Here is a 13,774-nt window from a genome sequence, read left to right as displayed (position 1 = left end):
CCCCCCATCATCCCCTTACTTTTAATACTTTAATTTAAACCCTCAAGTTATCGTAATTATGCTTTAACCCATTTTTTTATTATAAATACCCGTCTATCCCTTACAATTTCTTACAATCATCTATTCTCATTTCTCTCATCTATTTTCTATATCCTCTTAACTCTCAAATCTCAATCTTAATTTTTGAGTTTTAATTTCTATTCCATTTTAATTCTCATATTATTATAATACATATATTTCAATTTTCAATTCTAAATTTTCATATTATATATATATATATATATGTATGTATGTATCATCTCATATTTGCTATCAAGTATTGGTTGGAATTTAAAATTACAAGTTACAACAAAGTACAAGCTACAAGAATCGGTTTAACATTTGGTATTAATGCAGACGTTTGGTACATTCGTTTCATAATATTTATATTTTATTTTTCGTCTTTACCTTTAGTGTTATTATTATTTTTATATTACACTTTATATATAATTAAGTATGAGTTCTAGCAAAAATATACCGGTAAAGGAAAAGAGAAAGAACAAGAGAACGAACAAAGTGGCATTTTAAAAATATTTGATTTTGGTAAAAAAAAAAAGTAAAGAAAAAAAAATAGTAAATGTGGTGGTACTTCATTTAAATCAACGTCTAAAGGATTTAATACAAATGATTCTACTTATGTTGATGATACTGCTTATGATATTCATTCAAATGTTCAACTCAATCACGAAAGTTTGGAACGACATTACGGTAATATTAATCCTAATCTTGCTAAAAATTCAGGTGAAGAAGTAGAAGTTGATTTGGGAGAAGAGGATTTAGAAGATACACCTACTAGTCCGGTGACACAAGTTTCAAATGAAACTATAAATTCAACGGAGCAAAATTGTGGACATCAACCCGTTATACCTCCCACAAGCGAGAAGGTGAAGTATCAACGCCCTAAAACTTTTATTGTGGGTCAATCTATGACTTTTGATAAGGAAAATAGTGTTGCTATTTGTAATAAGTGTAAGCAACCTTTTAAACATAAACAAGGTGGGGGTCAAGGTAGGACGGGGGGATTAAATAGACATTTGTTATCTTGTGTGCCGATTCAATATAAAGAAGCTAAAGCATTAGCCAATAGAAAAAAAGGAGTTTCAGTTAATGAATTTGATATTAGCGGCAATGAATCTGTAGGGTCTTCTAACATGGTTCAAGGAACATTAGATCCTTCTAACCCTACTGGTCCACACACACAACTTAAATAAAAGGAATTAGATCGCGAAAATTGAGCTAAAATAATTTCTGTTTGTGGTTTGCCTTATAGTTTTCCTTCAAATCCCGATTTTATTGAATATACTCAACAAACTTATAATCCTAATTATAGAGGTTTTTCAAGAAATATTGTTAAATCTGATGTTTTTGAATATCACGGTAAACATTGTCAATTTCTTCGTTGTATGTTTAGCATATTAGATAGTAGAGTGTCTATAACTTCGGACATGGGTCATAGTGTTAATGGAAATGATCATAACTATTACAGCACATTGGATTGATCATAATTGAAATTTGCAAAAAAAGAATCTTAAGTTATAAACAATGTGTAGAGAAAAAAACTGGTGCATATTTAGCTTCAGTGTTTTAGATTATTACATAGTTATAGATAAAGTAATGTGTGTCGCATTAGATAATGCATCTAATAATACGAACGCTGCTAAGATGTTTAAACTTAGATTATGTCCAATTGACAATAATTCTTTCCATGTTAGATGTGATGCACATAAATTAAATTTAGTTGTACAAGATGGTATTTCATTATTTGATTGTGGTTGCATGAAAATTGAATATTCCGTTGCCTGGATTTTTCATACTAACAAAACTGCTAGAATTAGGGAATTTAATGAGCGTTGTTTACTATGTGAATTGTCACCTAGAAAAATTTCAAGACACATTAAAAAAAGGTGAAATTCTTTTTACGAAATGCTTTCAGTTGCTTACAAATATAGAAGACCCATACAAATGGTGTTTAATGCTCATAATGCTGACCCATTAGATAGAATTTGTGATGAAGATTGAGAAGAAACTAAAGAACTATTAAAAATTTTAAGACTTTTTTATGATGCTACAACCATGTTTTCTGGAACTTATTATCCTACTATTTAATCAGTATTAATAAATATTTGTGCTATTCCAATTCAATTTTCTAAATATAAAAAATAGATAAATTTAGAGTTGCAATTGAAAGTATGATTCAAAAGTTCAAAAAATATTTTATCCTATTCCTCAGATTTATTTATCTGCTACTTTCCGTCATCCTGATTATAAATTAAGAGGTGAGCATAAACTTGTTGAAACTTTTTATGAAAAATTAGAAATTTTACCGGAAGAAATTTCAAATTGTAAAACGTGTAAGTCTAGCATGAAAGTAGAATCAAAAATATTGTATTAAAAATATAGAACTACGGAACTCAAGGAGAAGTTGGTCAAACTTCTAATCATGAGATTGATTATGATGTTCGAATATCAACTTATAGCGAGGTTTTCTTGGTCTTAATTCTAGTAACCGTGATGATTTTGAAGAATATATTTAATAAATCTTTAGAAGCATTGAAAATCATAGATGGCAATGAAGATTTATTAGAATGGTGGAGGAGGCGGAGCGTTGCATTTTCAATTTTGAGCAAAATGGTTCGTGATATTCTAGCTATTCAAACTTCATCAGTTGCATCGGAGGCTGCTTTCAGTGCGACAAGGTTTCCAATTGGCGATCATTATACATTCATTGGCGGAAGACAGTTTGAAAACAACAGTTTTATTTAGAGACTGGATCAATGTCGATAGGAGGAAAAATAATTTGTCAAAGTTAAGTTCCAAGCAATCAACTTGGATCAAAAACGCAAATTGAATGTAGTGATGATGAATTAGAGTCACAAGAGTTTCTAGAAAGTTTATCAACGCCGGAGGATATCACCATCAATATAATGCGATAATAATAATTAAATTTTAAAGGAGAAAACAGATGTTATTAGATTACATACGAGAGCTAATTAAAATAAAATCCTTCCTAGAAGGTGGCTGCGTAAAATTAGTTACTTATTTAATATCTGTAACAAATATTAGTTTTACATATGAGAACTTATTGAAACAGAACCCTTCCTAAAGGTGGCTGCGTAGATTAGTTACTCTACTAATATTTGTTAATTGTAACTTCTAAGAACTAAGTTGCAATTAGATTTTTATTGAATAAATTTGAAGGTTTTATTCAAGTCTTTTTTATACATACATATGTAAATATATACTAAACTAACTTTAAAATATTTAAAATACAAATTTAAACTTCTCAAATTTGAAATTTGAAATTTAAAACTTGAAACTTGAAATTTGAAACATGAAGATTGAAATTTGAAATTTGATAATTTAATTTGAAATTTGAAAATTTAATTTGAAATTTGATATTTGAAATTTGAAAGTTAAAAGTTAAATTTAAAATTTATTAGGTAAAAACATATAATTTCAATACAAATAAATAAGTATTTAAAAAATAAAAAATCTCCCGTCCCGTCAAACCCCGTACATTTAGTGGGACGAGATGGGACATATTTTTATCCCCCCAATCCCGATCCCCCCAATCCCGCTACCGGTCAAATCCCCCAATCGCCGTCCCCCTTCGTCCCGTCCCCCGTCCCCTTCCTTCTCCCCTTGCCAGCCTTATATACGGCAAAGCATTTCCCACAAATTTTGGAAAACATGGTAAAAACATAGCATGCAAAACACACTAAAAATATATTTTTAAATAATTATATGTAAATCATTTTATAACAATCTTATAAATTAGTTTCATTTAATTGGAAAACTATTTTTATTTTAGTAATACTTACATAAATAGCTATAGTTTGAGGGTTATTAGATTGAGATGACTATATTTATCATATTTAAAAATAATAGCTACAGTTTGTTTAAAAAATTGGCTAAATTTTTTTTAAAAAAAAAAATACAAAAATACATTGGAATTTAAATGTAACTGAAAATCCTATTTTGTAGCCCACTAATTTGGCACTTTCAACTTGTAACTTACCTTTCCTTAATAGGATTCTTGTCAACATATAAAAAAATGAGGATATGCAGAATCTGTTCTTATACACTGTACTACTGGAAAAAAATTACGAAAAAAAATGGCAACAATCTGTGTTTTAATTCGCCATTCTGAAAAATGGAGCGATGAGAATTGTTATGTGGAATACAACATTGACGGGATTGTTTTGAAGGAATATGCTTCATATTCTGATTTAGTCGATGTGATTTTCGTACAATTGAACGTTGATCTTACAAAGAAGTGTATGAAGATTAAATACATTATCGAAGGTGACGACACGCCTATGGAAATACGTAACGACATAGGTGTGCGCCTATATGTTCAGTTGAAAAAATGAATACTCAAATTGGAGTATATCCCCTGTGTGTTAGTATTTACGATATTGATATTGTATATTCTGGTTCTGGAGAAACTTCTATTGAAAGTGATGTGTTGCAACTTGAATACAATAAAGAATTAAATAGTGAGGATGATCCATTAGCAATTGTACCAGCATTTGGCGATCAAACAGTAGATGTATTTGATGTTGAAAATGATTTAATAATCACTAACAGATCGCAAAAGGAGATAATGGTGGATCAGATATACATCGATAAGTCGACATTGAAAGATGTGATGGAAAAATATTCAATCGAAAAAGGTTTAAATTCTTGGTGGAGAGGTCAAACTCTATTAGGTAAATTATGTTTAAATTTATTCATATTACGTTTATTTATATATGTTTGAAGATTCAACTCAACACTAAAATCAAACTATAAATGGTATTCGCAGTTATACTCTTGTATGCCAATCTAAGAATGCACGTGGTTAATGAAAGCATCAAGTATTTACAAGTCAAAAATGTTCAGAATTAGAGTTTTTAACTCTGAACATACATGTCCTTTGAAGGATGGGGTGCATTCAGATTGTCGTGCAACAAGTTCGTTGATTGGAGGAATAATAGCACCTAAATTGAGGAATCATAAGAGGAAGTACAGTCCAAATGATATTAAAGATGACATTAAGTTGGACTTGGGTATTGATATTAATTACATGTTGGCATGGCGATCAAAGGAGAAGGCATTAGAATCTATCATGGGGCAACCAGCTGCGTCTTACGGGAAGCTACCAGGATACTTGTATACGTTGGATAAGACGTATCCTGGTTCACATATACGAATGCAGAAAACACCTAATGACGAATTTTTGTATGTTTTTATAGCGCTGGATGCTTTTATAAAGGGATTTGATCATTGCAGGCCAATTGTTGTTGTAGACGCCAGCCACCTCAAATCAGCATACACTGGTGCATTCGTATCAGCCAGCACTATGGATGGAGCAGGTATTTGGATACATACATACAATTTAATTTATTTTTATTTTTCTTGATATTCATCTATTTTTGTATATTATAATAGGGAATATATTACCTTTGGCATACGGAGTTATAGATTCGGAAAATGATGCTTCTTGGACATGGTTCTTTGAACAATTCAAAGAAGCATATGGAGAAAGAGAGAATATGTGCGTAGTATCTGACCGACATAATAGCATAATTAAGGCTCTATCTATTGTATACAACAATGTCCAACATTACGCCTGCGTATGGCACTTGTGGGCTAATGTATGTAAGAATTTTCGAAAAGCAAATGATCAATTGAGTGAAGTATTCTACACTATGGCAAAGGCATATACTCAAAGTGATTTTGATAAGCTAATGAAAAGGGGTGAGCAGTTTGATGTAAGGGTTAAGAATTACTTGGAGATGGTTGGATATGAGAAGTGGGCAAGGTTGTATGCACCAGTTCCTCGTGGTTGGGTTATGACATCAAATATTGCAGAGTGCATCAATTCGACGTTAGTAGCAGCAAGAGAATTACCAATATTTGACTTTCTTGAACAAGTGCGATTGATGTTTGCTAGATGGAATTGCACAAATCGGAAAAATGCATCGTGCACATTCACACTGCTTGGGAAGAAGTTTCAAGAGATGCTTTTGCTTAATGAATCAAAATCTGGGCGTATGATGGAATGTATATTGAAAAAAAAATTCTTGTTCAATGGATTTTGTATTCATTTATTTTAGTATTCAAAGATATTTGCTTTAATACTAAAGTGTATAATTGAATTTCTGTATTGATTATAGGTTGCCCCGTCAACTGATTACGTTTATTCCGTAAGTGATGAAGGGAAGAGTTATATTGTATGCTTGGAAAAAAAGACTTGCAGTTGCAACATGTTTCAAGTTGACGGTATACCGTGCTCACATGCGTGAAGTGTGTTGAATAAAAATCGCATGCTTCCGGAAGAATATTATTCAGATTTTTATAAGCGAGGAACAATATTGAAAACATATGAAGTCCCTATATATCCTCTACCTGACAAAAGTGAATGGAACATACCTGAACACATTGCTACCGAAGTTGTGTTGCCACCAAAATTCAAGCGACCTCCAGGAAGGCCAAAAAAGCAACGTGAAAAGTTATTTAGCGAGCTGAGCAAAAGGAAGGGTACCAATTCTTGTAGTACATGTGGACAACAAGATCATAATAGGCGTTCATGTCGAACTGCAACACGAAATGCATAGAAATTGTTACATGACACTATTAAATTGTTCTTGTAGTTAAGTTTTGTTATTTTGAATAAAGGAATGATGAGTTATTTGCCTTTCGAATATTTTGAAATATTTATTAAATAAGATATCAATTATGTAACTATAGCTATTTATGTAAGTATTACTTTTAAAAATGATACAAATTTTAGAATCAATTTCTTTGGTATAAGTGTATATGTATTTTGACATTGATTCTCAATATGTAGACTGTTAAAAACTGTTTGTGGGATCGCATCGTTATGTGTATGGATGCCATGTTTATACATGGGGTCACTTAATTTTTTACTGATAAGCCATTGACTAATTCACCGATGCCAAAGCCAAATCATGGCAAGTCATGATCATCTCATTAATTATGAAATAACACAGAAATAAATTTAAAACAACTAATGTGATCATATATGAATATAAAGAAAAGTTGATAATGTTTGACAAAAAACCAAAATATTAGTTTTTACCATAAGTTCAAAAAAAATAGAACTAGTACAAAATACTAATCAATCACAACAAGTTGACTATTATCAATCCTTGCGGGTGTCCTCATTCTTCTTGGTGGTGCCTCATTATCGCTAACAGCCCCGTCTTTCATCTTTTTCATTGCATATTCCCACAAGAATGCACCGTATCTGATGTGGTGTAACTTAGAATCAAGATACTTAACTGGAATACCTTCACCCTCACTTAGGTACTCGGCAAATGCTAGCAAGTATATCCCGCAATCCCTGAAAATATACATTACTTTTTAAAATCTGATACTTTTTAGGAAAATTGAACGAAGAGATTTGTTTTTTACTTACAAAAAATCTGATCCTTGTTGAGGTATATCCTCCACATAAGTCACGTCGTATGCGATGTGGTTATCTTCTGCATCATCCGAATCATTTCCAATCTCCATTGAAACATACATTGGCAGAAGCTGAGCAAGCTTTTGAATTTCTTCTCTAACATGATAGTTATGACCTGCTGCTCTGTATGAGTCATATACATAAATGTGTTTGTCAATTAATGACAAAACAACCAACACCCAATGATTTTTATGCTCCACGTTCACTGGTATGAACACATTGTCGATTGTATTCCATGGAATGGCAGCCATCAACCTATATCCTTTTATGTAATCACGTATGGCGCTTTCAACATTTGCAACACAAAAGTTACTTCCAACTTGAGCATATGCAGCATAAATTTCAGAAATTTTTGACTTGAATATACAATCAACAGTAGTGTATCTGTAGCGACTATAGATGTTGTATTTACTTTTTTTTACGCAAGTAATACATGATCACATCAATATGCTGTAAACAATTAAAAAACAAATGTAAAAAATTAGAACATCTTAAAAATATGAACAATACTTATACTACTTTTTATGTTTAAATTCATATGTTTACCTCATCATTCAGCAGTTGTTTATCATAAGACAGAGAGTATAACCAATTCTTGTTTGATATTCGATGAATGCCCAAATCCATATCAACCGCCAGTTTTGCTTTTTTATTCTTATACCGATCTTCACCATGCATCCTTTTGATAACAAATAAAATTAATTAATATTTAAGTATATTATGCTTACATAATCATCATATGAATATTATATATACTTACTTATTCATATGGCTAGCAAGAAGCCCTTCAGAAAGCCACAAACAGTAATCGTCGAAAAGATCATAATTATATTGCCCTTGTATGAAGTCAGAAACAAAAGGATGTTTCTTTTCATAAGTTTTAACCACATCATAAGAAATACCTGAAATATTTAGTATACAGACACACAAATTATAACAAACATATTTTCGCAAAAGATCATCTCTGAGCTGCATACTATTCACATTGAATCTAGCTATTACTGTTACTTGTCATGTTCGATAAACAATTCTGCAACCACCACCAATAGATAAACCTAAATCCAAAACTAATCATTCATGTTACTCCATTCTGGTACCTACTGAACTACATTATGTACTACTAATTATAGTACACAATGAACTATATCAAATTGCCAAACATCACATATATGTATTAGGCACTACGATTGTTATAGAATCGTATATGCAAAAAAAAAACTAGGAGGGGGCAGGTAAGACACTAAATAGGTTAAACATTGTTATTTACCAGATGATGATCCAATATTTGTGGAGTAAGGAGAGCAAATCAATTGATCAGAATGTATGATACTTTGAACTGGCACGGGTGTATTATCATAAACGCCACCCTCTGAACGGACCACAACCTCAGAATGAACCACAACATTTTTTTTTGGGATATATTGTGTCAATATCAGGTAACAGAGCATCAAGCAACTCAAATTGTGACTGAGGTTGTTGGATTTCGTCGTTCTGAATTACATTACCGTCTCCTGTCAATCGATCAGGATGTCTGATCCTTTTAACTGGCACGGGTGTAGTATCATAAACGACACCCTCTGGATGGACCACAACCTCTGAATGAACCACATCATTCTTTTTGGGATTGATTGCATCAATATCAGGTAACAAAGCATCTATCAACTCAATTTGTGACTGAGGTTGTTGGATGTCATGATTCTGAAATACATTAATGTCGTTAAGCTGTTCATGTACCGTCAAAGGGTCTTGTATGTGTATCTGAACAGGCTGCAAATACTCCTTGACATTAATTTTGACATGTTCTTGAAGAACGAAACGAGGTGTCCGAACCTAACAATATTACAATAAAAACTATTATTTGTATTCTTTTAACATTTTTCACCTTCAACTACTAACTAATCAAAAAATAATTTATTCAAATAGTACCTCGTTTGCATCACAGTGAGGCTTATCCATAACATTTGATATCTGATTGTTGTTCGACCAATTAGGTACATGACTTGGAGATTCAGTTGCATCTTCCTGTGTATTTTATCCATTAGAAAATGAGATATTATAAGTAAGTAACTTGTATATGTAAATGTATTGTATTAATTTAATATTGTCATAATTAACCTGATTTGGTGCTCCATATTCACGACAGCTTCTGTTAAGTGCATCCATAACTTGTCTAAAATTCCCCATTATCAACAATTGCAACTCCTTGAACTCATTATTAACCTGATTATTAAATAGAATGTAAGTTTATATTGGAATACAATGTGAACTAAAAAAAAATAGAACGTATTGCATACATAATTCTTGAAGGATGCAAGATCTTGTCTCAGCAAACCAATTTCATCTGCCTTGGTATCTTGAGGTTCTTTCGAACTCCTTGGTGGTGTACGGTTAGCAGAATCATCCGGACGGTTATGCATCTCCTGTACTGATACATTATCCTCCAATGGATTTGAATCAGGATTTAAAGTTGTACTCTTTGCCTTACGACAACCATTCAATACTGTGGGGCGTTTATCTTTCAACCTCGAACCTGCATGCAAATTGGACTTTTTGATCAATGTGGATCTTAAAACGTATGCCTTCTGTTTACCTTTTTCTTTATTGTGTGGCTTATGACTTGGAGGCTTTGAAGTGAAATCATCATCTTCGTCGTCATCTTTGTCACTAACAATTTGAAAGGTATTCTCTGTGTTTGCATTACTTTTTGATTCAAGCTGATAAAATGCAATCTCCTTAAGTGAAGGTTCGATGTTTTTGAATTTTAACTGCACACAAAAATATTTATAATTAAAAATTATATTGAAATACAACAAAATCTATACTAATTAAAATATGTTAAATTACCGGATTGCCGTTATCACTGAACATTCCTTCCATGAGGAATTCATAATGTATTCTGCTGTTTCTGGTCATCCAATTGACGATTCTGGGTATACGATTGCTCTTCTTTACAGCAATATTCGAATCAACCGCAGAACAACATTCATATATCCAAATTTGCATGGCTAGAGGCATACCATCAATTCTGTAATACTTTTTCTTCTCATCCATTTTTTTTGTTACGCTTTTGAGCAATTTGTAGAAAACATCTTTCCCCCAGGGGTATTCATGGTACCGGCCGCTCTCAACTAGATCAAAATGTATCCTTGGAATTGATGAGCTCTTCTTCTCGCCGGAATATATGAACGTACAAATAAAATACAGAATAGCGAATTTAACAGCATCATCATCATTGCCACCCCAAACCTTTTTTTTATACTTACTGATCAAATCCACTTTTGTAACAATACTTTTACCCTCAAAATACTGATTGATTAATCTATTTGGCTTCCTTGTATCAAATAAAAAATCATCATTATTACCAAAACAGTTCAAACCAGTAATGATAGCAAATTCTTTGATACCAAAACGGAGCGTGGTATGATTTATATGAAACAACAATTCATCAGTGGAACTGTCCTCTAATTCACATACCATGAAACACCTAAACATTTGTGGTTGCGCTCCACACACGTGCATTTTTGTATATGCTCCAAAACATGTATCTTTAAAATGATTGAATTGGGTCGCTGTAAGCTTCCCCTTCAAATCTGTGACTATGTTATGGTTCACATAAACCTGCATGCGTGGTGGTTTAATTGGGCGAGCCAATACATGGAATCTGATACCCTGTAATTATAAAAGATAACACATTCAAAAAAGGAAAAACTACTAATAAACTTTCTTGGTATATACTCAACGTAACCTTTGTTGTTCGACTTACATTACATTATAACACAATATACATCACTATAACATGCAACCTGCATACATTACATCAACCTGTATACATTACATCACTGCCTACATTCACTCAAAAAGCTCTCATACAAGATGTATCCACTTATGTACTTTTTACAAAATTAAATGCATATATATATATCTACACTACAGTTACCACCATTCAACAACATAAATACTATATCATAATAAAAAACTATATTCATTTAAGTAAATTTTACAAATTAAAGTACACTGCATGTACATATGCAAAAATTATTCAAAAAAATTAAAAAAATAAAAAATGTACATACCTTTAATTCTTCACTGACTTCGTTTTGTTCTTCATTAACTGCATGTTCTCCGATCATGTCGGAAACTACATTTTTTACTTTCCTCCTCTTGTAACAATTTTTTTCAATCGCTTTCACCGTTGACCCTACTTTTCTTTTTGAAGGAGTCCTTACTATTTCATCTTTCGACTTCTTATGTAATTCCATCGCAGCAGTATATCCTGAAATTTGTGTTTTAATCTGAGTTATACCTAGGTCAAAAGATGGTATTTCGACCATGTTATGTAATGTATAATTTGTACCTCTTGTGATTATCCTTGTGGTATTTCGTTTAGACATTATATTCAACAACCCAGATCCTAAAAAATTAAAAACAAATAAATATTAAACAACATAAATATTTCCGAAAATCAAGCAATGTTGCGTATTTGATTTGAAAAAATAAAACCTAATTTCGTGGAAGCTTGATAGAGATTTAATTGATTAAGAATTTTATGGTAAATTTGATTTTGGGAGGATTTGGGATATAATTTTGAAGCTGTAAAATTGGTTTCTTAGAAAATGACTACTCTAGAAATCAGATTTTAAGAGATAAGTAGTAAGCTGAAAAAGGGTTTCTTGGAATTAACGTAAAAATAGCTTATTTAATTGAAGCTAGGCGTGAAGCTGAAAAAAGGTTTCTTGGAATTAACGTGAAAATAGCTTCTTTAATTGAAGCTAGGCGTGCTGTAGTACTAATCTATGGTTTCTTGGAAAAAGACTAATCTAGAAATCAGATTTTTGGTAGGATTTAAGAGATAAAGTAAAAAGCTGAAAAATGGAATTCTTTGTAGTACTAATATATGTGCTGTAAATATAAATGGAGGCGTGCATGCAAAATTATGGAAGGAATACATCCATAATTATTATAGAAGGAATAAAAACGTTAAAATAGGAACATAATTAATTACGTGAGTAATACTAATTAATATAGGAGTATATTATAGAGAGAGAAACGTGAGGCGTGAAAGATCATTAATATGGAATGTAATTAATATTGGATTATATTATAGAGAGAGAAACGTGAGGCGTGAAAGATCAATTAATATGGAATGAATACTTCCTTAAATTAGGGGCATATAATATAATTTTTAGGATAATTTAATATTTATTTGCTATTTAATACTTATTTGCTATTTATTAATTATAGTCATAAAATAAAAATTTATGGAAGTATAGCTATATTATTTTAATATAAAATATAGTTTGCCATTTTATGTAGTTTTTCCTTTATTTTAATATATATATATATATATATATATATATATATATATGTATGAGTGAATGCAAACATAGAAAATATATACATTAAAAATTGAAGCACAGAAAAAAATAAATTAAAAATGCAAACATAGAATGAAAAATACGGACGAGAAATGAAAAACACAAAAATTAAATTAACCCAAACAAAAGTGGTTAGTTTTTTAATTTGAACTTAAAAGTAGTTACCTGAAGTAACTCAACTGCCCAGGTGCACTTTATCTTTATATATTCATAAATAAATAAATCCAATTAAAAAGATTATTCTCTTTTTTAATAATGGGCATCTACATTCTACATACTAACCAAACTCACACTATCTTGCAAAATTGCAATTAGAAGACAATACAAAGAAATCATCAACATTCTTTCACAGAGTAAGCACTGGTTTGGCATGCATATATGTATCGTTCCACTCATGTGAAGAAATCATTTTTGATAAGTATTACTTAGTTACGGTCTCAATTGAGGATGATTCATTTGTATTAAGAAATTTTGTGAAGTTTTTGTTAGATTCTACTGCATGAATTTTTGAGGTTTTTTTGTATGCAATGAACATTGAAGATATACTGAGAATGTAGACTTGCTTGAATCACATTAGATTATACTGCATAGTTAAAGTTTATCATTTTGCATCATTATCGTGATAAAATCACTTTTGAAATGTAATTAATTGTGTTCTTCATGGTTAAACTTTTTTTTTTTTTGCATGATATAACATATATTAAGATTTTAGGATAAATTATTTTACAAAGAAAATTAACTTAATGATTACGATTCCACTTTAATCTATCTAATACATGTTTTTTCTTTTATTTCTTTTGCTTCTTCTCTTAACTTTCTCTTTAAATCTCATATGAAGATGATAAACATATCAATGGATATTACACTCATAAAAATATTTAATATG

At 31.1% G+C, this 13,774-nt stretch overlaps 3 protein-coding genes across 3 annotated transcripts; 1 reads left to right on the top strand and 2 right to left on the bottom strand.

Moving 5' to 3' along the window:
* Positions 1 to 4,408: 4,408 nt before the first annotated feature.
* Positions 4,409 to 6,641, top strand: LOC107030210. The gene is made up of 4 exons (XM_015231578.1): positions 4,409 to 4,687; positions 4,964 to 5,396; positions 5,473 to 6,087; positions 6,376 to 6,641. The coding sequence occupies exons 1-4, from the start codon at positions 4,409 to 4,411 to the stop codon at positions 6,639 to 6,641; spliced, it is 1,593 nt and encodes a 530-aa protein (XP_015087064.1).
* A 477-nt stretch (positions 6,642 to 7,118) lies between these two features.
* Positions 7,119 to 8,397, bottom strand: LOC114078641. Its single transcript, XM_027919594.1, has 4 exons — positions 8,274 to 8,397; positions 8,060 to 8,192; positions 7,466 to 7,963; positions 7,119 to 7,390 (listed from the first exon to the last, which is right to left on the bottom strand). The coding sequence occupies exons 3-4, from the start codon at positions 7,762 to 7,764 to the stop codon at positions 7,162 to 7,164; spliced, it is 528 nt and encodes a 175-aa protein (XP_027775395.1). The 5' UTR covers positions 7,765 to 7,963; positions 8,060 to 8,192; positions 8,274 to 8,397; the 3' UTR covers positions 7,119 to 7,161.
* A 404-nt stretch (positions 8,398 to 8,801) lies between these two features.
* LOC107030209 lies at positions 8,802 to 12,109 on the bottom strand. The gene is made up of 8 exons (XM_027919593.1): positions 12,014 to 12,109; positions 11,868 to 11,924; positions 11,587 to 11,786; positions 10,358 to 11,182; positions 9,808 to 10,278; positions 9,629 to 9,733; positions 9,440 to 9,535; positions 8,802 to 9,343 (listed from the first exon to the last, which is right to left on the bottom strand). Exons 2-8 carry the CDS (start codon positions 11,902 to 11,904, stop codon positions 8,900 to 8,902), a joined length of 2,178 nt encoding a protein of 725 aa, XP_027775394.1. The 5' UTR covers positions 11,905 to 11,924; positions 12,014 to 12,109; the 3' UTR covers positions 8,802 to 8,899.
* Between the last annotated feature and the right edge of the window lie 1,665 nt (positions 12,110 to 13,774).

This window comes from Solanum pennellii, chromosome 9 (genome assembly GCF_001406875.1).
Source record: "Solanum pennellii chromosome 9, SPENNV200".
NCBI lineage: Eukaryota > Viridiplantae > Streptophyta > Magnoliopsida > Solanales > Solanaceae > Solanum > Solanum pennellii.
Note: the sequence above shows the minus strand (reverse complement) of the source record. Positions and strands in the feature narration are given on the sequence as shown.

What these genes read in the sequence shown, in the direction of transcription:
- LOC107030210 (XM_015231578.1), top strand. Translation starts at nt 4,409, where the DNA reads ATGAATACTCAAATTGGAGTATATCCCCTGTGTGTTAGTATTTACGAT. An exon ending in ATAAGTCGACATTGAAAGAT is followed by an intron (nt 4,688 to 4,963) that starts GTGATGGAAAAA and finishes TGTCCTTTGAAG; the next exon opens with GATGGGGTGCATTCAGATTG. An exon ending in CAGCACTATGGATGGAGCAG is followed by an intron (nt 5,397 to 5,472) that starts GTATTTGGATAC and finishes ATATTATAATAG; the next exon opens with GGAATATATTACCTTTGGCA.
- LOC107030209 (XM_027919593.1), bottom strand. Translation starts at nt 11,904, where the DNA reads ATGTCTAAACGAAATACCACAAGGATAATCACAAGAG. An exon ending in TTGCATCCTTCAAGAATTAT is followed by an intron (nt 9,734 to 9,807) that starts GTATGCAATACG and finishes TTTAATAATCAG; the next exon opens with GTTAATAATGAGTTCAAGGA. An exon ending in AATATGGAGCACCAAATCAG is followed by an intron (nt 9,536 to 9,628) that starts GTTAATTATGAC and finishes TAAAATACACAG; the next exon opens with GAAGATGCAACTGAATCTCC.
- LOC114078641 (XM_027919594.1), bottom strand. Translation starts at nt 7,764, where the DNA reads ATGGCTGCCATTCCATGGAATACAATCGACAATGTGTTCATACCAGTG. An exon ending in CAACAAGGATCAGATTTTTT is followed by an intron (nt 7,391 to 7,465) that starts GTAAGTAAAAAA and finishes GTATATTTTCAG; the next exon opens with GGATTGCGGGATATACTTGC.